Source organism: Tamandua tetradactyla, chromosome 1 (assembly GCF_023851605.1).
Source record: "Tamandua tetradactyla isolate mTamTet1 chromosome 1, mTamTet1.pri, whole genome shotgun sequence".
NCBI classification, from domain to species: Eukaryota; Metazoa; Chordata; class Mammalia; order Pilosa; family Myrmecophagidae; genus Tamandua; species Tamandua tetradactyla.
This window is the reverse complement of record NC_135327.1, coordinates 140,941,279-140,967,631: the sequence shown is the minus strand read 5'-3', so window position 1 is coordinate 140,967,631 and position 26,353 is coordinate 140,941,279. Positions and strand designations below refer to the sequence as shown.

The following is a 26,353-nucleotide window of genomic DNA, read 5'->3' as shown; positions in this document are numbered from 1 at the left end:
TGGAATGTTTAACAGGATTGATTGTAAAGATTCAGAAATGGATAGCACAATACTATCTGATGGTAGTACAATATTATTAGTACACTAAATGAAGCTGAGTTGGAGTATGGTTGAGGGAGGAGGGGTGGGAGCATGTATGCCATCAGAAGGAAAAACAGATGATAAGGACTGGGATGGTATAACAGCAATGCCTGAATTGGACAATGGTGATGATTAAATTCACAAATATGGGAAAGTCTTTGCATGAGGGAGAAGAAATGAATGTCAACATTGCAAGGTGTTGAAAATGGCTTGGTATATGGGGGAAAAAGATAATCAATGCAAACTAGGGTCTACAGTTAATAACATTGTGGTATGCTTCCAGTGAATGTAACAAAGGCAATATGCCAAAGTTAAAAATCAGTAAGTGGGGGTTCTGGGAGAAAAGTATGGAATTCTTTGTTGAAGAAATGGAAATGTCCTCATATAGATTGTGGTGGTGAAAGCATGGCAATGTGACTATACTGCAAACCATTGATTTTTTTACTTAGGCCGGTGTTTTAGTTTGCTAGCTGCCAGAATGCAAAATACCAGAAATGGAATGGCTTTTAAAAAAGGGGAATTTATTATGTTGTCAGTTTAAAGTTCTAAGGCCCTGAAAATATTCCAATTAAAGCAAGTCTATAAAGATGCCCAAATTAAGGCACCAACAAGAGATTACCTTCATTCAAGAAAGGCTGATGAAGTTCAGGGTTTCTCTTTCAACTGTAAAAGCTCATGGCAAACATGGCAATCTGTCCACTAGCTTTATCTCCAGGCTTCTTATTTCATGAAACTCCCCTGGGGACATATTCCATCCATTATCTCCAAGGGTCTCTGGCTACATGGGCACTGATACTCATGGCTCTCTAGAAAAAGGGACTCTCTCCAAAATGTTTCCTCTTTTAAAGGATTCCAATAAACTGATCAAGACCCACTTGGAATGGGTGGAGTCATGACTCCATGGACACCATCTAAGCAAAAGTTACCACCCACAGTTGGGTGGGTCATATCTCCATGGGAACAATCAAAAAGTTCCCAGACAGCAATATTGAATGGAGATTAAAGGACATGGCTCAGCTGGGGTCCACCACAGATTCAAACGGGCACAGTCAGATTATATAATGTGTGAATAAAACTGTTTAAAGTAGAACAGAGAGAAACAAGTGCAGGAAAAAATGTGGAGAAAAATGTACCTATTCACTATTGGTAAGGAAGTAGTGGTGCAGCCCCTCTGGAGGGCAGTGTGCTAGCTCCACAGGAGGCGAGGCGTGGGTTGCCATCTGATCCTGCAAACCTGGAGTGAGATGTATATTTGAAGGAACTGAGAGCTGGGACACAAGTGGACACTTGCACACTGCTGTTTATTGTGGCCATATTTGCATTTACAATGGATGGAGGTGACCTAAGGGTACATCGACTGAGGAATATAAGGGGAACTGTGGTATATACATACAAAGGACTACTGAGTGGCTGCAAGAAGGAATGAAGTTATGGGGCATGCAACTAGATGAAAGAAACTTGAGGACAGTATATTGAATGAAATAAGCCAGAAAAGAGGAATATTATAACACCTCACTAACATGAACTAACTATAAAGCGCAAACTCTGAGAACTGAATTCAAGAGCATAGGTTATCAGGTGAAGGCCTATTGCAAAGGTTCCTAGATAGTAAGCTCTTACAGGAGTCACTTCTATTCCGGATTTGTAAATGTTATTTCTAAATTCTGAAATGCAGATCTCTTTCGGTATAACCTGGTTGTTCCCTGGAACTTCAGGTATTTGGGTGGCACCTAAGACCCAGAGGCAGAATTCTGCAACTATGAAAGTAGGCACTACCCCATATAGCAACTGGTACAAACACTGAAAAAGTGATTATACTTCAGTTAGAGATATGATTGCTGATCTGGATAGGACTAAGGTAAATCAGACTAAAGAGTAAGGGATGAAATTTACTGCATTTTAAAACTACAACTTCTGTGTGAGACCAAAGGAAGAGATGTTTCTTTGATGCAAAGTTTATATTTTCAGTAGAACACTACTTAACTTGTATGGTCAGCTTATTCGATCACCATAACTCCATGGACCCCTGGGAGTGAGATCTGTTGTACAGGTTGGTGTGATGCCCTGATACACCCCAGAGTCAGCTGAGCAAAGATTAAAAAGTATTTGCTAGAGTCGAGGAGCTACTCTGGAGGTTCCTCTTAAGCAAGCTTCAGTTAGACATTGCTACCTATCATAACCTGCCAAACCCCAATCAGGACCATTCCAGCCAATCCTACAGAACACCCAGGGCAATATATAAGATTTCACAAGGGTTCATGCACTAGAGTAACTTTCCAGAAACCTACAACCTCCAGATAGGTCCCTGGTTCAGATAAATCCTGAAACCCAGCCCAGCCTCTCCAAAACATCAGATAGCTCCATCTCCCTAACCCATATTAGTGACAGACTCTTCCAACAAGAAAAAGTAAGAATGCCCATAGCCCAAACACCCCTAAAGAGAGGAATAGAAAGATAAAAGGTAATGGTGGCATTATACAGAGAAGACAGGATTTAACAAATGAATATGATGCTGAATCATTAAACTGATATCTCCTTTAGTCTCCAGTATTTTAGAGCAGCTAGAAGTAAAAACCTAAAATTGTGGAATTATAATCCATGTTAAACCCTGAAATATGTTCTACAATTGTGGTGTTGTGCTTTGAAATTTATTGTTTTGTATATATGTTATTTTTCACAGAAAAGAAAGAAAGAAGTCGATTGTGGTGATAAAAAAATATTTAAGCCTTCTAGCATCCTACATTCTGGAACAGCTAGAAGGAAAAACCTGAGAGGATCACATGGTAGTCCATGACAAACTCTGGGATCTGTCCTGTAACTATTTGTTGAAGAGTGTTTTGAAAACTATTGCTTTTTTATTTCTTTGCTTTGCATATATGTCATACTACACACACACACACAAAAAAAACTGGGAAAAAAAAAAGTCTTTACAAAGTCCCCTTGATGGATTGGGGAAAAAACTGGAAATATTAAACTTCCCTCCCCTGGGTAAAACCTTATATTTTTGCAAGCATAGGGGACTGCCATTTGATGTGCCATGCCCTCAATCTGGGGCTTGCCCTTAAGAAACTTTTTCCTGCAAAGGAGAAGCTAAGCCTACTTATGATTATGCCTAAGAGTCAACTCCAGAGGGTGGGGCATAACTCCAAGGGGTGTAAATCTCCTTGGCAACATGGGACACAACCCCCAGGGATGAGCCTGGCCATGGCATCATGGGATTGAGAATGACTTCTTGACTAAGAGGCAGAAGAGAAATGAAACAAAATAAAGTTTCAATGGCTGCGAGATTTCAAAGAGACTTGATAGGTCATTCTGGAGGTTATTCTTATACAGTATACAGATATCTTTTCATAATCTGGGGGGCACTGGAGTAGTTAGAGGGAAAGAACTGAAACTGTTGAACTGTAATCCAATAGCCTTGATTCTTGAAGATGACTGAATATAGAGCTTTATTTTTGGCTCACAAAACCACTGTTCATTTGACGCATAAAGTCTGGCTGAAAGGACTATAATTCCAAGTAATCCAAACCCAGCTGTTATTGGCACTATTTTGACATAAATTTTTTCTCCTTGTTCAAAAGGGATGTTCAACTTGGATTTCCTAGTTGGGAAAAAAAAATGCAAAAGAAAACTGGAAGAGACTTCTAACCCACAGATAATGCTCTTCATATCCCACCATCCAGCTGGGTTAATCATCAGGCTGCTAATGCACTGCTCAAGAACTTGGGTCATACAACACTTGCAAGCAAAAAGGAGGCAGGAAAACAGAAGAGCAGGTGACTTACAGAAGAGCCAGCATCCACAGCAAGGGGTAATCCTTGTGGGAGGAAGTGCTTACCAAGGCACAGATCCTCCAGCTCCTGCTGTAACTGAGTAAGGTCGTCATACCCACACTATTTAACTCAAAGTTAAAGACCTGAAAGTTCTCAGTGATGCATTCTGGTATCACAGACTTAGGGATCTAAAACCATATTCTTCTGCCAGGGAACCAAATTAGCACAAGGCCTATGGTTTTATCATGCTTGGTTGTGACTGCTTTGATCCTGGGGTCCTGCAGTAGGGAAGGACTCTCAGGTTTGGCCCAGAACCTGTCAGGAGAGCCAAGGGGACTACAGACAGTCACCATGAAGCCTTTGGACTGACAGTACTGGAATAACTTCTCCTGAATTAGGTACAGGTGACACTCAATCTGGTTAACCACAGGCTTATATTTTAAGCCAGGTTTATTTAAGATCCTCTCGATTTGGAGATGGTTGACATTAGCTACTTTAATAGCTCTGACCAGCCCTTCATCCACCAGCTCTTCCATGGCCTCCCATGTGTCCACAAAATCAGTGTCACTGGGAATTGGGTTGCCTGCCTCATCCAATGGGAAAAACTTCTTCCCAGTCTGAAAGCTTGTAGGCCAGTGAATAAGGTAGAGGTTCAGGTAGTCCAGCTTGAAGTTGAAGTCACTAAATGTCTTCTGACAGTCTCCTTTTACCAGGCTTTTCTCATTGTATGTGCACCAAAACATGCTGATGATGAATAGGTCCTCACGCTTCACCACCTCCTCCTCGAGCAGGTCTTGGATGGTCACCCCCACCTTGTTCTCATTCTGGTACACATGGATGCAGTCAATGTGGTGGTACCCAACATCAATGTCTCCTTCACAGCCTCTGTCACTTTGTCTGGAAGGGCCTTCCATGTGCCCAGCTCCAAGATCGGCATCTTGGCGCCATTGTAGAACACAATGTGGTTAGCCATGGCTACTAGGTTTTGTTGACCACAACCCAGAATACACCCTACAAAGCTTTTTTTTTTTTTTTTTTTTTTTTTTAGGTGCAAACATTTTTTTTTTTAATTTTTTTATTAATCAAAAAAAAGAAAAGAAATTAACACAACATTTAGAAATCATTCCATTCTACAAATGCACTCAGTAATTCTTAGTATCATCACATAGATGTATGATCATCATTTCTTAGTACATTTGCATCGATTTAGGAAAAGAACTAGCAAAACAGCAGAAAAAGATATAAAATGTTAATATAGAGAAGAGAATTAAAATAATAATACCAATAATATATATATATATATATATAAAGGAAAAAGAAAAAAAAACAAAAACAAAAGATCCAAAACACAAACAAACAAACAAAAAAACATATTTCAGGTGCAGCTTCATTCAGTGTTCCAACCTAGTTACATTACACTTAGGTATTATTGTGCTGTCCATTTTTGAGTTTTTGTATCTAGTCCTGTTGCACAGTCTGTATCCCTTCAGCTCCAATTACCCATTATCTTACCCTGTTTCTAACTCCTGCTGGTCTCTGTTACCAATGATATATTCCAAGTTGATTCTCGAATGTCGGTTCACATCAGTGGGACCATACAGTATTTGTCCTTTAGTTTTTGGCTAGACTCACTCAGCATAATGTTCTCTAGGTCCATCCACGTTATTACATGCTTCATAAGTTTAGTCTGTCTTAAACTGCATAATATTCCATCGTAGGTATACGCCACAGTTTGTTTAGCCACTCGTCTGTTGATGAACATTTTGGCTGTTTCCATCTCTTTGCAATTGTAGATAATGCTGCTATAAACACTGGTGTGCAAATGTCCGTCTGTGTCTTTGCCCTTAAGTCCCTTGAGTAGATACCTAGCAGTGGTATTGCTGGGTCGTAATCCATTCTGCCATTCTATGTCTTTTGATTGGGAAATTCAGTCCATTAACTTTTAGTGTTATTACTGTTTGGATAATATTTTCCTCTACCATTTTGGCTTTTGTATTATATATATCATATCTGATTTTCCTTCTTTCTACACTTTACTCCATACCTCTCTCTTCTGTCTTTTCGTATCTGACTCTAGTGCTCCCTTTAGTATTTCTTGCAGAGCTGGTCTCTTGGTCACAAATTCTCTCAGTGACTTTTTGTCTATAAATGTTTTAATTTCTCCTTCATTTTTGAAGGACAATTTTGCTGGATATAGGAGTCTTGGTTGGCAGTTTTTCTCTTTTAGTAATTTAAATATATCATCCCACTGTCTTCTAGCTTCCATGGTTTCTGCTGAGAAATCTACACATAGTCTTATTGGGTTTCCCTTGTATGTGACAGATCGTTTTTCTCTTGCTGCTTTCAAGATCCTCTCTTTCTCTTTGACCTCTGACATTCTAACTAGTAAGTGTCTTGGAGAACACCTACTTGGGTCTATTCTCTTTGGGGTGCACTGCACTTCTTGGATCTCCAAATTTAGATCTTTCATAAGAGTTGGGAAATTTTCAGTGATAATTTCTTCCATTAGTTTTTCTCCTCCTTTTCCCTTCTCTTCTCCTTCTGGGACACCCACAACACGTATATTTGTGCGCTTCATATTGTCATTCAGTTCCCTGATCCCCTGCTCAAGTTTTTCCATTCTTTTCCCTATAGTTTCTGTTTCTTTTTGGAATTCAGATGTTCCATCCTCCAGTTCACTAATTGTAGCTTCTGTCTCTTTAGATCTACCATTGTAGGTATCCATTGTTTTTTCCATTTTTTCTTCTTTGTCCTTCACTCCCATAAGTTCTGTGATTTGTTTTTTCAGATTTTCTATTTCTTCTTTTTGTTCAGCCCATGTCTTCTTCATGTCCTCCCTCAATTCATTGATTTGGTTTTTGAAGAGTTTTTCCATTTCTGTTCATATATTCAGCATTAGTTGTCTCAGCTCCTGTATCTCATTTGAACTATTGGTTTGTTCCTTTGACTGGGCCATATCTTCAATTTTCCGAGTGTTATCCATTATTTTCTGCTGGTGTCTGGGCATTTGATCAGATTTCCCTGGGTGTGGGACCCAGCTGGTTGAAAGCTTTTTCTGTGAAATCTCTGGGCTCTGTTTTTCTTTTCCTGCCCAGTAGGTGGCGCTCGTGGCGCTTGTCTGTCTGCACGGCAGTCGGCCCGGGAAACCGCGCGTGGAGGCGGGGGTCGCTGGCCGCCGCGGCTTGGGAGAGTGCCGGTCCTAATTGCCCAGCTGGCCCGAAACGCCAAGCGTGACGGGAGGGCCCCGCTATCCAACGTTCCCAGTCAGACCGGGGAGCCACGTGCGTGGAGGGGATCCCAGTCGCCAGCCGCCCCGGCGGGGAAAACGCGCACCCCTCGGGTATCTCACCGCAGCAGATTCTCCCTGCCCGTTCAGCTGTTCCAGAATGGGGTACGCTGTCTTTTTGGGCTCTGTTGTGACTCCGGGAGCTGTTTCGTATTGTTTCTGTGTCTTTAGTTGCTTTTCTGGAGGAGGAACTAAGACCCGCACGTCTTACTAAGCCGCCATCTTCTCCGGAACCCTACAAAGCTTTTAAGGTATACCATGTGATAGTGAAAACCTTGTGACTGATACCCCCTCTATCCAGTGTTTGGACAGATGAATAAGAAAAAAAAAGACAGAAAATAAATAAATAGTAGAGGGGAGTGGGGTATGGGATGTTTTAGGTTTTTACTTTTATGCTTACTTATATATATATATATATATTTTTGGAGTAATGAAAATGTTCAAAAATCGGTTGTGATGATGAATGCACAGCCACATGATGATACTATGAACACCCTGATTGTACAATGTGGATGATTATATGGCATATGAAAATATAATGTATCTCAACAAAACCGCATTAAAAAAAAGAAGAAAGAAAATTGGAAACACAGGTGTTGTGAGGACCTGGTATCTGAACAAATCCAGATTAGCATTTTAACCAAAATTGGCATGACTAAGTTACTATAATTAGATTCTACCCAAATGTCTCATTAACTTAACTCTTTAACTTTCTTACCATAACATAAAAGCAATCATCAAAACTCATCATTTATTTCTAACACATTTTTATTATCATTGTGCTTTTATCTGCACATATTTCCTTATTTGCTCCCTTTATAAGGAAACGCATTAAAAATAAAAAATAATAATTACTAGCTTTAGATATAATATTGCAATCTTCAATTTCTTACCAAAATAAAATTAAACTGACTTATTAGTCATTTCATTTTGTGAGATTTTTTTTTTTTTTTTTTTTTTTTTAAGGAAAGACAGAGAGAAGGAAGGAAGGATAGAAGGAAGGAAGGAAGGAAGAAAGGGAAACATTTTTAAACATTTTCTTGTTTTATTGTATTCTGTTTCTCCGTTTTTGTTACATGGGCTGGGGCCGGGAATCGAACCGAGGTCCTCCGGCATAGCAGGCAAGCACTTTGCCCGCTGAGCCACCGCGGCCCGCCCTCATTTTGTGAGATTTTTAAAGATGGTTAGTCTGCAATTAGTCATTTGGAGGGCCAGCTTTTGCTGGTAATCTTTTTTGAACTACAGAGAATGAGTCATCTCTTAATATATATACTATGTGGAAAGTCTGAGATGTATTCGGGCTTTGCTGACTTACCATGAACACTTCCTAATTTAATATCCCCAGCAGTAGAAGACAGGAATGAAGATTCTGTATAAAGATACTTGATTTTCAGCAAACCATCTTCTATGGATATATTAACAGAACTCCCCTGCAGTTTATCTATGGCCACACTCTAGTTAAGAGAGAGAGACTTATATCAATTAGTTATTTTAAAAAATACTGATAAAAAGACTAAATGGTACATACTGAATTAGCTGACAACTACATAAAAAGTTATTACCCAATACAAAATCACAATAATAATTCTAATTCCTTACCTCTAATTACAAGCTTACGAGCAAGTGTATTCTCTGTAGAACATGCAACAGACACAATATATCCTTCCATTTGCTATGTTGTTCTCTAATTTTTTAAATAATATTTCATATTTATTATGCAGACTTCTTAATCTTATGTTAGGTATATTCCTATTTGATATTTAAAAAAAATACTATTGTAAAAGGTATCTCAAACTTCATTTCTGTTTATTGATTTTGTACTTGATCTTAAATCCAACAATTCTAATAAATTCAATTACTATTCTAGTAATTTATCTATATTTTTAAAAACTTTCTATGAATAATTATATTACCTACAAATAACAATAATTTCCTTTTTTTCTCCTTCCAATCCCTATATTAGTACTTGTTTTTCCTTTTTTCCTTTCTTTATCACCTGACTCAGGCCTCCAATTCAATGGTGAATAGAACTATGACAGCAGGCATACTTATCCCATTCCTCTTCTCAGAAAGAAAGCAAGCTCTCAACATTTCACTATTGAGTATGCTATAGATGTCTTTTAAATATCTTGTATCAGATTAAAGTGGTTCCCTTCTGCTTCAAATTTGTCTTTTTGTTGCTGTTTAAAACATAATGGATTCTGAATTTTAGCGCCTGCTTTATCCAGTTCTACTGAAACATTATGATTTTTCTCCTGTAGTCTGTTAATGTGGTGAATCACAATTTCTAATATTAACATAACCTTGCTTATCTAGATAAAAACCTAACTTGGGTATGAAGCAGTATCTTCCTTTTTGTTAATATATTGCTTGTATAGTAATGCTTTGTTTAGGATTTTTTACTCTATGTTCAAGAGTGAGATTTACTTGAAATTATCTTTTCTTATAATATCTTCATCAAGTTTTGTTATCAGATTTGTGTTGGTCAAGTGTGGTAATGTTCCCTCTTTTTCCATCATTCGCTGGGAAAGTTTGGATAAGTTCTTCCTTAAATATTTGGAAGAATTTATCAATGAAGTCCTGTATGCCTGAACTCAACTTTATGGAAAAGATGGATTTATTTTATTTAATAGTTATAGGACCATTTATTTTCTCTAACTATATCAGTTTTGACAGTTGGTGTTTTTCTCTGAAATTGTCCATTTCATCCAGATTTTCAAATTTATTAACAAAGTTTTTCATACTGCCTTTTTTATCACTTTAATCCCTATGGAATCCATTGTGATGCTCTCTATTCCATTCGTGACATTGGTTATTTGTGCCATCTCTTTTTCACTCTCAATAAGCATCACCAGGTCTTAGTTTTATGAATCTTTTCAATGAACTAACTTTTGTCTTTGTTGATTCCCTCCACTGCAAGTTTAATTTCTATTTCACTCATTTCTGTGTGTTTATTTTTTTTTCTTCTATTTCCCTTAGTTTTAACTTGCTTTTCATTCACTTATTGATTTTTTTCCTTGTTTCTAATACATACACTTAAAGTTACATATTTCTAAGCATGATTATAGGTGCAATCTACCAGTTTTGATATATTTTTATAATATTAATTTAAAAATATTTTTTACTTCCCCTTGTGATTTCTTCTTTGACCAATGGGCTATTAGGAACTGTGCTGCTTAGTTTCTAAATAAATGGGGATTTTCTAGTTATTTGTCACTGATTTCTAGTTTATTCCCATTGTGGTCTGAGAATGTTTCGTATATGATTTTAGTTCTTTGAAGTGTGTTGACAGTTGTATTATACCCAAGCATCTGGTCTCTCTCTCTTTTTTTTTTTAATTAATTAAAAAAATTAACTAACAAAATGTTTAGAAATTATTCCATTTTACATATACAATCAGTAATTCTTAATATCATCACATAGATGCATATTCATCATTTCTTAGTACATTTGCATTGATTTAGAAAAAGAAATAGAAAGACAGCAGAAAAAGAAATAAAACGATGAGAGAAAAAAATAAAAAATAAAAAATATAAAATAATATTAAAAAACAAAAAAAACTATACCTCAGATGTAGCTTCATTCAGTGTTTTAACATAATTACATTACAGTTAGGGAGTATTGTGCTGTCCATTTCTGAGTTTTTGTATCCAGTCTTGTTGCACAATCTGTAGCCCTTCAGCTCTAATTACCCATTATCTTACCCTATTTCTATCTCCTGATGGTCTCTGTTACCAATGACATATTCCAAGTTTATTCTCTAATGTCGGTTCACATCAGTGGGACCATACAGTATTTGTCCTTTAGGTTTTGGCTAGTCTCACTCAGCATAATGTTCTCTAGGTCCATCCATGTTATTACATGCTTCATAAGTTTATTCTGTCTTAAACCCGCATAATATTCCATCGTATGTATATACCACAGTTTGTTTAGCCACTCGTCTGTTGATGGACATTTTGGCTGTTTCCATCTCTTTGCAATTGTAAATAATGCTGCTATAAACATTGGTGTGCAAATGTCTGTCTGTGTCTTTGCCCTCAAGTCCTCTGAGTAGATACCTAGCAATGATATTGCTGGGTCGTATGGCAATTCTATATTCAGCTTTTTGAGGAACCGCCAAACTGCCTTCCACAGTGGTTGCACCATTTGACATTCCCACCAACAGTGGATAAGTGTGCCTCTTTCTCCACATCCTCTCCAGCACTTGTCATTTTCTGTTATGTTGATAATGGCCATTCTGGTGGGTGTGAGATGATATCTCATTGTGGTTTTGATTTGCATTTCTCTAATGGCCAGGGACATTGAGCATCTCTTCATGTGCCTTTTGGCCATTTGTATTTCCTCTTCTGATAGGTGTCTGTTCAAGTCTTTTTCCCATTTTGTAATTGGGTTGGCTGTCTTTTTGTTGTTGAGTTGAACAATCTCTTTATAAATTCTGGATACTAGACCTTTATCTGATATGTCATTTCCAAATATTGTCTCCCATTGTGTAGGCTGTCTTTCTACTTTCTTGATGAAGTTCTTTGATGCACAAAAGTGTTTAATTTTGAGGAGCTCCCATTTATTTATTTCTTTCTTCAGTGCTCTTGCTTTAGGTTTAAGGACCATAAAACCGCCTCCAATTGTAAGATTCATAAGATATCTCCCTACATTTTCCTCTGTTTTATGGTCTTAGACCTAATGTTTAGATCTTTGATCCATTTTGAGTTAACTTTAGGGTGTGAGATACGGGTCCTCTTTCATTCTTTTGCATATGGATATCTAGTTCTCTAGGCACCATTTATTGAAGAGACTGGTCTGTCCCAGGTGAGTTGACTTGACTGCCTTATCAAAGATCAAATGTCCATAGATGAGAGGGTCTATATCTGAGGACTCTATTCGATTCCATTGGTCGATATATCTATCTTTATGCCACTACCATGCTGTTTTGACCACTGTGGCTTCATAATATGCCTTAAAGTCAGGCAGCGTGAGACCTCCAGCTTCATTTTTTTTCCTCAAGATACTTTTAGCAATTCGGGGCACCCTGCCCTTCCAGATAAATTTGCTTATTGGTTTTTCTATTTCTGAAAAATAAGTTGTTGGGATTTTGATTGGTATTGCATTGAATCTGTAAATCAAATTAGGTAGAATTGACTTCTTAACTATATTTAGTCTTCCAATCCATGAACACGGTATGCCCTTCCATCTATTTAGGTCTTCTGTGATTTCTTTTAACAGTTTTTTGTAGTTTTCTTTGTATAGGTCTTTTGTCTCTTTAGTTAAATTTATTCCTAAGTACTTTATTCTTTTAGTTGCAATTGTAAATGGAATTCGTTTCTTGATTTTCCCCTCAGCTTGTTCGTTGCTAGTGTATAGAAACACTACAGATTTTTGAATGTTGATCTTGTAACCTGCTACTTTGCTGTACTCATTTATTAGCTCTAGTAGTTTTGCTGTGAATTTTTCAGGGTTTTCGACGTATAGTATCATATCATCTGCAAACAGTGATAGTTTTACTTCTTCCTTTCCAATTTTGATGTCTTGTATTTCTTTTTCTTGTCTAATTGCTCTAGCTAGACCCTCCAACACGATGTTGAATAACAGTGGTGATAGTGGACAGCCTTGTCTTGTTCCTGATCTTAGAGGGAAAGTTTTCAATTTTTCCCCATTGAGGATGATATTAGCTGTGGGTTTTTCATATATTCCCTTTATCATTTTAAGGAGGTTCCCTTGTATTCCTATCCTTTGAAGTGTTTTCAACAGGAAAGGATGTTGAATCTTGTCAAATGCCTTCTCTGCATCAATTGAGATGATCATGTGATTTTTCTGCTTTGATTTGTTGATAGGGTGTATTACATTAATTGATTTTCTTATGTTGAACCATCCTTGCATACCTGGGATGAATCCTACTTGGTCATGATGTATAATTCTTTTAATGTGTTGCTGGATTCGATTTGCTAGAATTTTATTGAGGATTTTTGCATCTATATTCATTAGAGAGATTGGCCTGTAGTTTTCTTTTTGTAATATCTTTGCCTGGTTTTGGTATGAGGGTGATGTTGGCTTCATAGAATGAATTAGGTAGCTTTCCCTCCACTTCAATTTTTTTGAAGAGTTTGAGCAGGATTGGTAGTAATTCTTGCTGGAATGTTTGGTAGAATTCACATGTGAAGCCGTCTGGTCCTGGACTTTTCTTTTTGGGAAGCTTTTGAATGACTGATTCAATTTCTTTACTTGTGATTGGTTTGTTTAGGTCATCTATTTCTTCTCGAGTCAAAGTTGGTTGTTCATGCCTTTCTAGGAACTTGTCCATTTCATCTACATTGCTGTATTTATTAGCATAGAGTTGTTCAAAGTATCCTGTTATTACCTCCCTTATTTCTGTGAGGTCAGTGGTTATGTCTCCTCTTCCATTTCTGATCTTATTTATTTGCATCCTCTCTCTTCTTCTTTTTGTCAATCTTGCTAAAGGCCCATCAATCTTGTTGATTTTCTCATAGAACCAACTTCTGGTCTTATTGATTTTCTCTATTGTTTATTCTGCTCTATTTCATTTATTTCTGCTCTAATCTTTGTTATTTCTTTCCTTTTGCTTGCTTTGGGGTTAGTTTGCTGATCTTTCTCCAGTTCTTCCAAGTGGACAGTTAATTCCCGAATTTTTGCCCTTTCTTCCTTTTTGATATAGGCATTTAGGGCAATAAATTTCGCTCTTAGTACTGCCTTTGCTGTGTCCCATAGGTTTTGATATGTTGTGTTTTCATTTTCATTCGCCTCGAGATATTTACTAATTTCTCTTATAATTTCTTCCTTGACCCACTGGTTGTTTAAGAGTGTGTTGTTGAGCCTCCACATATTTGTGAATTTTCTGGCACTCTGCCTGTTATTGATTTCCAACTTCATGCCTTTATGATCTGAGAAAGTGTTGTGTATGATTTCAATCTTTTTAAATTTGTTAAGACTTGCTTTGTGACCCAGCATATGGTCATCTTTGAGAATGATCCATGAGCACTTGAGGAAAAGGTGTATCCTGCTGTTCTGGGGTGTAATGTCCTATAAATGTCTGTTAAGTCTAGCTCATTTATTTTAATATTCAAATTCTCTGTTTCTTTATTGATCTTCTGTCTAGATGTTCTGTCCATTGATGATAGTTGGGAATTGAAGTCTCCAACTATTATGGTAGATGTGTCTATTTCCCTTTTCAGTATTTGTAGTGTATTCCTCATGTATTTTGGGGCATTCTGATTCGGTGCGTAAATATTTATGATTGTTATGTCTTCTTGTTTAATTATTCCTTTTATTAGTAGATAGTATCCTTCTTTGTCTCTTTTAACTGTTTTACATTTGAAGTCTAATTTGTTGGATATTAGTATAGCTACTCCTGCTCTTTTCTGGTTGTTATTTGCATGAAATATCTTTTCCCAACCTTTCACTTTCAACCTATGTTTATCTTTGGGGTCTAAGATGTGTTTCCTGTAGACAGCATATAGAAGGATCCTGTTTTTTAATCCATTCTGCCAGTCTATGTCTTTTGATTGGGGAATACAGTCCATTAATATTTAGTGTTATTACTGTTTGGGTAATACTTTCCTCTACCATTTTGCCTTTTGTATTATATATATCACATCTGATTTTCCTTCTTTCTACACTCTTCTCCACACCTCTCTCTTCTGTCTTTTTGTAGCTGCCTCTAGTGCTCCCTTTAGTATTTCTTGCAGAGCTGGTCTCTTGGTCACAAATTCTCTCAGTGACTTTTTGTCTGAAAATGTTTTAATTTCTCCCTCATTTTTGAAGGACAATTTTGCTGGATATAGAATTCTTGGTTGGTAGTTTTTCTCTTTTAGTAATTTAAATATATCATCCCACTGTCTTCTTGCCTCCATGGTTTCTGCTGAGAAATCTACACATAGTCTTATTGGGTTTCCCTTGTATGTGATGGATTGTTTTTCTCTTGCTGCTTTCAAGATCCTCTCTTTCTCTTTGACCTCTGACATTCTAACTAGTAAGTGTCTTGGAGAACGCCTATTTGGATCTATTCTCTTTGGGGTGCGCTGCACTTCTTGGATCTGTAATTTTAAGTCTTTCATAAGAGTTGGGAAATTTTCAGTGATAATTTCTTCCATTAGTTTTTCTCCTCCTTTTCCCTTCTCTTCTCCTTCTGGGACACCCACAACACGTATATTTGTGTGCTTCATATTATCATTCAATTCCCTGAGCCCCTGCTCAAATTTTTCCATTCTTTTCCCTATAGTTTCTGTTTCTTTTTGGATTTCAGATGTTCCATCCTCCAGTTCACTAATTCTAACCTCTGTCTCTTTAAATCTACCATTGTAGGTTTCCATTGTTTTTTTCATCTCTTCTACTGTATCTTTCATTCCCTTAAGTTCTGTGATTTGTTTTTTCAGACTTTCCATTTCTTCTTTTTGTTCATCCCTTGCTTTCTTCATGTCCTCCTTCAATTTATTGATTTGGTTTTTAAAGAGGTTTTTCCATTTCTGTTCATATATTCAGAATTAGTTGTCTCAGCTCCTGTATCTCATTTGAACTATTGGTTTGTTCCTCTGACTGGGCCATATCTTCAATTTTCCTGGTGTGATTTGTTATTTTTTGCTAGTGTCTGGACATTTAATCAGATTTCCCTGAGTGTGAGACACAGCAGGTTAAAAGACTTTCCTGTGAAGTCTCTGGGCTCTGTTTTTTTTTTATCCTGCCCAGTATGTGGCACTTGTCTATCTGCAGGTCCCACCAGCAAAAGATGCTGTGGCTCCTTTATTAATGCCACTATTGGTGTTCGGTTGGACCCAGTCCCTGCCACTATTGGAGACTCCCTTCTCTCCCTCCGGGCAGCCGCCTGTGGGGGAGGGGCACTGGCCGCCGGCCGCCGCGGCTTGAGGAGCTCGCTGATCTGAGATTCGCTGCTAGACCGGGTAGCCGCCTGTGGGGGAGGGGCACCGGCCCCCGGCCGCTGTGGCTTGGGGAGCTCGCTGATCCGAGATTCGCCGCCGGACCGGGAAGCCGCCTGTTGGGGAGAGGCGCCAGTCGCCGGCTGCCACGGCTTGGGGAGCTCGCTGATCCAAGACTCGTAGCCGGTCCGGGAAGCCGCCTGTGGGGGAGGGGCGCTGGTCGCCAGCCGCTGCGGCCTGGGGAGCTCACTGATCCGAGACTCGTAGCTGGTCTGGGAAGCCGCCCTCAAGAGAGGGGTGCCAGCCGCCGCGACTTGGTGAACTTGTCTCTCCGAGACTCAGCCAGTCCGGGAAGGAGGGAGGGAGGGGCGCCGGCCACCAGCCGCCACAGCCCGGGGAAACGCGCACCACTCAGGGAGCTCACCACAGCGGAGTCTCGCAGTCGGTTCAGCCAGTCCAGACTGGGGTATGCTGTGTGTCCGGTCCCTGCCGTGGCCACGGGAGTTGTTCTGCACTGTTTCTGGTCACCTAGTAGTTGCTCTGGAGGAGGAACTAAGACGTGCGCACCTTACTAAGCCGCCATCTTGGCCCTCTAAGCCGCCATCTTGGCCCTCTATCTGGTCTCTTTTTATAAATTTTCCTTTAGGTAGTTATTGAGAACAGTATTCTCTATGTCAATTAAATTTGTCCAACATGTGGTTCAGATCTTCTATGTGCTATTTTTTTGTCTGATTAAATTATCAGTTTACAAAAGGGAATACTAAAATCCTTCACTCTGATTATGGATTTCTCTTGCTCTTTTTCTTTTTGTAAATTTTGGCTTCATATATTGTGAAGCTGTATTATTAGATACATCAAGAATGGTTATATCTTCTTGATAAATGAAGCTTTTTCTCTAATACCACCATCTTTTCCTATCGTTTTATTTGAACTCTTCTGTAGCATTTTACCTTTAGGCATACTTCTTACAAGCAGCATGTAATTTCGTTTAGTTTTATTTTGTTTTAATCCAGCCTGACATTCTATCTTACAAATGGAGCAATTAGCTCTTTTACATTTAATATAATTATGGGTATACTTGGGTTTCATGCTACGATCTTATTATGTTTTATTTGTTTCTCTCCTATTCTACACTCATTTTCTCTCCTTGGTAACTCTTCACTTACCATTTTATATCATTTCATTTTTGCATTACACACTGTTTTACTATTCTTTTAGTATGATGGCTTTAATATGTCCACAAATTCTTTTATACTCCTCACTTCAAGAGGAAAAGCTTAATTCCTCTCCCTAAGTCCAGGCTGGACTTAATGACTAGCATCTAAGGTAGAGAAAATGGCAGAGGTGACAGTGTACTATTTCTGAAACTAGACTATAAAAGACTTGTGGTTTCTACTGTGCTTTTTCTTGGGTCACCCACACAAGGCAGTTACCATGTAGTGAAGACACTCAGGTAGTCCTAAAGTAAGGCCTATGTGTTAACCAAGGCCTCCTGACAACTGCAAGCAAGGAACTATGGTCTTTTGTCAACAGCCACGTGAGCAAGCCACCTTGAAAGTGGATTCTCCAGCCTAAATCAAGCTTTCAGATGACTGCAGCCTAGGCCAGAGTCTTGACCGCCAATTCATGAAAAACTCTGAGCTAGAACCATCAAGCTAAGTCACTACTGAATTCCTAATGCTCAGAATCTGTGAGAAAATAAATGTTTGTTGCTTTAAGCTGGGTAAGTTTTGCAGTAATTTGTTATGCAGTAATAGATAAAGAGGTTATTCTAAAGATGAAACATGCAAATACAAAAATTAGTAAAGAGAAAATAAAGTTTTTAAAAAAATATATCTTTTATAACAGCATCCAAAACCCATCAAATAGGTAGGTCACGGTCAAAACATTTAAAAATCACTGATTTAATAAGCATAGAACTACAGCTCTGGAAAGGACAACAGAAATCAACTATTCTAATTTTTTTTTCATTTTAAAGACCATAAGAAATTGAATGATTCTAAGATTATCAATTTTACTAACTCAGCTTCTTCTCAGGTTCACTATGGACACAACAAAAATGGGAATATATTATTAAAAAATTTTTGAAAAAATAAAATCCCTATTATATCTAAATTAAGAACTAGATAGTAGTCATTTGTGAATATTAGCACTAATATTTCTAGAACGTTTCTCCTTTATGTATAATAAGGCAGTAACTTCCACTAGACAAAATGGAAAGAGTTGTATATGTATTCCTAAGCTTCCCTGAGAAAATTTAGTCTGTATTTATTTCTCAAATATTTAGCACAATGTGAAATGAAGATATCTTAGTTAAGGATTCCAAATCATCTTTATGGTACTTTAAACAAATGTCTAATAATCATAAAGTGAGTGTTAATATAAAATTATTAACATAAAAACTATCACCAGGAAAACTACCCACAGTTTTGCCTGAGTCAACTTCAAGTAATACATTGGGATGTTTAAAGAAATAGCATCACTGTTTCTCAACATACTGACACCAGTGTTATTCACTTCTAATATGTCCTTTGAAAACTGAGAAGAGTTCAAAATGTCATTTAATTGAGTTTTGAGAGTACTAAAATATTAGAAGACAAACATGAAAAGAGAATGAGGGAGTAATCATTCATTGCTGATGGTAATGCAAAATGGTACAGCCACTTTGGAAGACAGTTTGGCAGTTTCTTACAAAGCTAAACATATGATTACCATACAATTCAGTAATTGCACTCTTAGGTATGAACCTACATGAGTTGAAAACTTATTTCTATACAAAAATGTGCACATAAATTTTTATGGCAGCCTTATACATAATTGTCAAAAATTAAAAGCAACAAAGATTCCTTTAATGGGTGAATGGGTAAACAAATCGTGGTACCTCCATTCAATGCAGTATTATTCAATGATAAAAAGAAAGGAGCTATCAAGCTACAAAAAGGTATGAAAGAACTTAAGTGTATATTCCTGGAAAGTGGAAGAAGCCATTATGAAAAAGCTACATACTGTATGATTCCAACCATATAAAGTTCTGGAAAAGACAGATGATAGAGCAAAAAGATCACGGGCTGCCAAGGGATCAAGGGGGAGAGGCAGGGGATGAATAGGTAGAGGATAAGGCATTTTCAGGGCAGTAAAACTCTTCTGTATGATACTGCAATGATAAATACATGATATCATACCTTTATCAAAACCCATAGAACTGTATAACACAAAGAGTGAACCCTAATATAAACTATGAACTTCAGTTAATAATAATATATCAATATTGGTTCATCAGTTGTAAACCTAAAACTGCTCTAAAAAAATCTATGAAAACAATGAGAGAGAAAGAATCCAGAGGTTATTAGAATAAAAATTAAAAAGTAAAACACAGGACTCTATAACATAAGAAAAAAGAAAATAAAGAAATGTTTTTCATCTGACTGTTGGTTGAACTAATTACCTAGTGGTCAATTGATCTTTTTTTCTTAATCTAGGCCACTAAGACATACTATTTCCATAAAACTTGGTTTTCATTAAATATAAATTTATATTTTTATTTATCATATATAATTTATAATATATAATGTATGTATTTATATCTTATAATATAAATATAATTTGTTTATAATAGAAGATACAAATTATATATATAAATATATAAGTATATATTTATATTTATCATATATAATGACCTATGAAATATTTTTCTTCTCATGTAAAAAAAGGAAATTATTACAATACTTTCTAGATATTTTTTCTATTTACCATTCATATATAGCTTTAATTTTTAAAGCATACTGTGTGCTTTAGAGCAGGTGCTCAGTAAGTATGAGCTCCTGTTGGTGACCTTTACTCTGTCATTCAAAGCTCCTTTACGCTGGGTGCCGGGACATGGGCGGTGGGCCTCTCCCCAGTTAGTGGAGGAGGAAATTGAGGCCCAGGCAGGCTGGTGGTGGGGCCTGGGTACTCCTGGGGCCCTCTCTCACGGTTTTCACTGCCCAGGCCATTTCTAACCCCAATCTATGATATATATCTCTAAATTCTCTGTTAAATTATAAAACCAAATTTAGGACACTGAAATTATTGATATAATTTTAAAACAGCCACTCAATATAAATCATGTAAAAATCAATGTTAAGTTTTTATAGTGCTCATTCGATTCTCACAGCAAATGCTAAGTAGGCAAAGCAAAAACTATCATCCCTGTTTCATGAATAATGAAACTGAAACTCAGGAAGTTAACTAATGATCTAAGACTGGTCAGACTATCTTTACAGTATTTCCTCTTTATCATTGTAGTTAGCACTATAGTAGCATTATGTCACACATTGTTTTAAGTAGTTTGCCTATATTAATTCATTTAATTCTCATAACAACCCTCTGAGCTAAGTCCATTACTTTCATGATGGTTAGGTTCAGGTGTCATGTTGGCCAGGTGATGGTGCCCAGTTGTCTGGTCAGGCAAGCACTGGCCTAACCATTGCTGCAAGGATATTTCCTGGCTGGTTAAAGATCCAGAAGGCTGCTTTATTAACACATCAGTCAGCTGACTGCATCTGTGACAGATTGTATCTAGGATCAACTAACTGTGTGTCTTCTGCAAGGAGAGAATCCAATCAGCTGGACTTAATCCAATCAGTTACAGATGTTTAAGGAAGAAGAGAGAATTTTTCACTATTTCTTCAGCCAGCCAGCCTCTCCAGTAAAGTTCATCAAGGAAGTTAATCAGAGCTGCCAACCTTGCAGCCTGCCCTACGGATTCTGGACTCTTGCATCCCCACTGTAGCATAAGACACTTTTATAGATCTCATTTTTACATATATCGCCTGTTGGCTCTATTTCTCTAGAGAACCCTGACTAATACAACTTTCATCCCCACTTTCCAGAAAACTGAGACACAGAGAAATTAAGTAACTTTTCCAAGGTTTTAGAGCTAAGCAGCTAAGCTAAGATTCAAACTTAAGTAATTTGGTTCTGGATTCTGTGCTCTTAACCAATTCACTATGTTTTCATTGAAATTTCCAAAAATTATGTGTTAAAATTTTAACATAAGCATTTATTTTATGTATTTCAAAATCACAGCCTTAGTTACAGTACGCTTTAAAAATTAAAACTATATATGAATGGTAAATAGAAAAAAATATCTCGACTGATTCTTTAGTACATCACACATCAATCTGGCAAGAAAGAAAATATTTTAATATAAAGTAGGAAAAAGTGAATATTCAATACATTGTGAAAGAACAAATAAATAATTAATAAGTGAAACAGTAGCCAAACTGTTAAAAAATAATTGAGAGACTTATTTAAATTTTTATTTGATATATACATGTGAATATTTATGTAATAGTCTCATAAATCAGACAATTTCAACAGAAGTCCTCATTTGGGGGGGGGGGGGGGTTTGCATGGTCCAGGAACCAATCCCAGGTCTCCCACATGAAAGGTGAGCATTCTACCACTGAACCAGAAACCCTCATTTAAAGGACTGAATTTAAAGGAGCTGTGAAGTTGTCAAATTCTCCCTCCTATACTTCCAAGACCACCACAAACTGAGAGGTAAAGTTAAATGGCAGTCAAAAAAATTGCCATGTGAGGCAACACTTTCCTAGTTTAGTTTAAAGAATACATTTAAATATTTGAGTTTTGAGTTTAAACAGCACTCACAGGTTCTAAGAGAAAAGTAATGGAAAATAAAATTGACAATAAATGGTAGAAACAGTATTATGAACCACTTTGCTTAATTATGCCAACAATAATCTACATATAAGATATGCTCATAACTCCTCTACACCAATTATCTAAGAATATAGCAGACTTTAGAATTTAGCAAAATTATAACAAAAGATCCCTGCAAATTTTATAAGTATAAATAAAGAAACCGCTTGTTCTCAAATGTTTAAAATATTTTTGGTCACACTTTAAAATCCTGGCAATGTATACTTCCAAAATCATACCTTCACTCTTAATACCATGTTCAATCACAGAAAGCAACAAAAGAAGGTGAGTAAAAAATACAAACGCTCTCCCTATAACACCAAAATACTTACAGCTAATTACAGCTTTTGGACAGCTTAATGCTATCTAACGGTGCCACCTTGTGGAAAATATTTAATTCGGTTTTGAAATTTATCCTTCAATTTGCTTAAAGTCAAAGTAAACACTCTTGGAAAAAAATACTCAAATAAACCTAACATAAAAGAGAAATTTAATCCAGACACTGGTATTATTGCTTAATGAACTATTTTAATCCATGTTCATGTAAATAAAAATCTCACCAAAACATGCAAGAACTGCCCACTACTAGTCAATGAAATAGCAATCACTAAAAAAAAACTTTCAATCTTACACTGTCATCTCCTGCATGAATATCTACATTTCCATGAACTGTTCCCAGACAGATCACCTTGCCTCCTTTTGTTTGAACATGTACTTTTTGGCTCTGAAAGACAAACACAAAAATACACACAGAGAAAGAGACAATAAGTCTGACTTATACTAATAAACATTTTTCAGCATTTTATATTTCTTTTTAATTTGCAAAAACAATAAAGCAGAAAAGGAAGAACTACGAATTAAACAGAAACATACCTTTGGGAATATTAACATTAACTCTTGTTAGAATGATTAAATAAGCTAATTGAACTTAAAAGGAAAAAGAAGGAATACTTACTTCAGAGTTCCAATAGCTACACTGAAGAGGGAATCAAAGGTTACCATGACCACCTACTAAACATCAATGATGATGACAGTAATCACTATTACTATTTATTAACAGTAATATTTATCATTTACTTGGCATTTTCTCTGCACCAGACACAATGTTAACTACTTTATGTAAATTACCATTTAATCCTCACAACTCAAAGAAATGCTTCCCATTTTACAGAAAGCAATATTCAAAAAGAGTAAATAACTTTACCAAGATGACACAGTATTACAGTTTGCTTCACTACTGAAAGCAGCTACCATAAAATGGGTTGGCTTTTAGCAATTGGAATTTAATAACTCAAAAGCTTACAGTTCTGGGGCTGTGATAACGTCTTTATCAAGGTATCATCAGGATGATACTACGTTCCAGAAGACAGCTGCCAGAGATCCTGAACTCTTGTTACACTGCAAGGCACACTGCAGCATCTGTTGGTCTTTCCCCTTCTCTTCTGGAGTTGCTTTCAGCTGCTTGCTGCCGTGGCTTCTTTATCTTTCTCCGAATTTCCTTCTCTTATAAAGGACTCCAGAAAGAAGATTAAGATCCACCCTGAGTGAGATGGGTCATAACTTTACTCAGGGAGCCTCAAAAAAGTCCTTCTTACAATGGGTCTACAGCCATAGGAATGGATCAACTTTAAGAATATAATTTCCTGGGGTGCATGAAGCTTAACACCATCAGTTAGTAATTAATAAAGCCAAGCCATGAATCAGTTTGTATGACTCCAAAGCCCCAAAGACTGGTATGGTCTGAAGAAGGATCCATTGACTTGTCATTCAAACCTTCAAGTACAACACACTTTAGAAACTGACACGAAGTGAAAATGACTCCAAACACAAATACAACAGCGGTCCCAAGCCAGTTAGACCTCCTTTGCCAGAAAAAAAATACAGGTGTATATGTGTACATGTGAGTCTTGAGTTCATACTTGCAACTGTCGCAGAGACTTCCATCTGTCCACAAAAATCCTTTTTTTCCCTAAGTAAAAGGAGTGTAATTGGAAACGGCAAAATCAATTTTCCAGTCTCCTTTACTCTGAGGTGTTGCTACTTTCTTTTTTTTTCCTAAAAAATTTTATTCACACACTATACCATCCATCCACAGTATACAACCAATGGCTCTCACTGCAATCACAGAGCCGTGCTTTCTCATCATCACAATCAATTTTAGAACATTTTCATAGCTCCCCAAAGAAAAATCCCATGCCCCCTTTATCCTATTTCTTACTTATAATTTTGGCGTGGTCCCTTTGTTACAAATGACAGAAGAACAATATGTTACTGTTCACTATAGTCCATAATTTGAATAGGTGAATTTTTCCCCATATACCACCCTTTTATAAACACCTTATAGCTGTGACAAGGTGTTCTATTTCATGCAAGAACACTGTTAAATTTGTCCTATTAACCACCTTCATCATCCACAACAAGGTTCACTACGTTATACAGTCCTTTGTATAAGCTTTCCTTCTAGTGATATACATGACCCTAAACCTCCCTTTTCAACCAGTCACACTCTCATTCAGCATTATTTAGACACATGATAACCGTCACCTCTAAGCATTTTCGAATATTTACAATCAACATTATTTTGAAATTCTGCACAAATAAAGCATCAGTTCCCCATTCTCTATTCTCTTTCTCCCTTATGGTATTCTATATTCTAGATATTAACTCCATGAGTAAGCTCATTATATTTAGTTCATGCCTCACTTATTTCTCTCCACATAAAGTTCTCCAGGCTCATCCATGTTGTTGCATTCATCAGGACTCCATTCCTTCTTACAGCTGAATAATATTCAATAGTATGAATATACCACATTTTGTTTAGCCTTTCATTTGTTGATGGACACTTGAGCTGCTTCCATCTTTTGGTAAATGTGAATAATGCTGACCATTGGTTTGTAAATGTTTATTCAAGTCCCTGTCATCAGTTCTTCTGAGTATATACCTAGTAAGGGGATTGCCAGATAATATGCAATTCCTATACCTGGATTCCTGAGGAACCGCCAAACTGTCTTTCACAGTGATTGCACCATTTTACATTCTCACCAGCAGTGAATAAGTGTTTCTATTTCTCCTTATTCTAACACTTGTAGCTCTCTGCTTGTTTAATAGTGGCCATTCTGGTAGGTGTGATATGTTATCTCGTGATTTTGATTTGCACACCTCTAATAGCTAGTGGAGATAAGTATCTTTTCACTTGCTTTTTGGCCATTTGTATTTCCTCTTTGGAAAAATATCTATTCATGTCTTTCGCCCTTTTAATTGCACTGTTGTTTTTTTCAGGTGTATGGTCTGGGAATCAAACCTGGGTCTCCCGCATGTAAGGTGAGCATTCTACCACTGAACCACCCATGTACCCAACTGCATTGTCTTTCTATTGTTGAAAAAAGAAAAGATTTCCTTATGTATTCTGAATATTAAACCTTTATTGGCTATGTGGTTTCCAATATTTCCTTTTATTGAGTACGATGCCTTTTCACCCTCTTGACAAAGTCCTTTGAAGCACAAAAGTATCCAGTTTTGAGGAGGTCCCATTTATCTACTTTTTCTTTCCTTGCTTGTGCCATGGGTGTAAGGTCTAAGAAACCCACCATTTAAAACAAAATTTTGATTTTGAAGATGTTTCCCTACCTTTTCTTCAAGGAGTTTTAAGATCCTGGCTCTTATATTAAGGTCTTTGATCCATTTTGAGGATAAGAAAAACAGAGCCCAGAGACTTCATAGGAAAGTCTTTCAACCTGCTGGGTCTCACCCTCAGGGAAAACCGACGCAGGTGACTCTTTCCTCCTGATAGGAGGCCAGTTTGGTCTGGGAAAATCTGGCTAGGGTCTATAATATCTAAGTAGACCCTCCTAAGTGTGTGTAGGGGAAAGGCACCACACAAGCAGGGCAAGAAACAAGAAAACAAGAACTGAAAAATTCTCCTCTGTTAAACAAAACTTAAGCTAAAGGTCCAGATAAAGCTGAACAGAATGTCAAAGAACAGGTAGACAACAAATTTATCTAGCAAGAAAACCCTAGATAAAAGAAGTGAAAGCAATCTCCAGAATAAATTAATTAAGGTAATTAAATGCCTAGACGCCAGCAAAAAAATAACAGACCACACTAGGAAAATTGAAGATATGGCCCAGTCAAAGGAACAAACCAACAATTCAAATGACATACAGGAGCTGAAACAATTAATTCAGAATGTACGAACAGACATGGAAATCCTCATCGAAAACCAAATCAATGAATTGAGGGAGGATATAAAGAAGGCAAGGAAAGAACAAAAAGAAGAAACTGAAAGTCTGAAAAAACAAATCACAGAACTTATGGGAATGAAAGACACAGTAGAAGAGATGAAAAAAAAACAATGGAAACCTACAATGGTAGATTTCAAGAGAAAGAACATAGGATTTCTGAACTGGAGGACTGAACATCTGAAATCTGACAAGAAACAGAAACTATAGGGAAAAAAATGGAAAAATATGAGCAGGGACTCAGGGAATTGAAAGACAATATGAAGCACACGAATATACGTGTTGTGGGTGTCCCAGAAGGAGAAGAGAAGGGAAAAGGAGGAGAAAAACTAATGGAGGAAATGATCACTGAAAATTTCCCAACTCTTATGAAAGATTTAAAATTACAGA

The 26,353-nt window shown here is 37.0% G+C and overlaps 1 protein-coding gene and 1 pseudogene across 6 annotated transcripts in view; both read right to left on the bottom strand.

The window, feature by feature from the left end:
- Positions 1–26,353, bottom strand: part of FAM185A (family with sequence similarity 185 member A) — a 180,376-nt gene that overhangs the window by 142,924 nt on the left and 11,099 nt on the right. For all 6 annotated transcript variants that reach the window (XR_013174062.1, XR_013174067.1, XR_013174061.1 and 3 more), the window contains exons 3-4: positions 22,357–22,449; positions 8,456–8,594 (exon numbers count right to left, since the gene is read on the bottom strand). Coding sequence is in view for 2 of the 6 variants with exons in the window: in XM_077156938.1 (XP_077013053.1) it covers positions 8,456–8,594; positions 22,357–22,449 (232 nt within the window). In the remaining 4 variants the exon portion in view is untranslated. The remainder of the gene's footprint in view (positions 1–8,455; positions 8,595–22,356; positions 22,450–26,353) is intronic.
- Positions 2,979–4,885, bottom strand: LOC143679150 (aldo-keto reductase family 1 member B1 pseudogene; annotated as a pseudogene).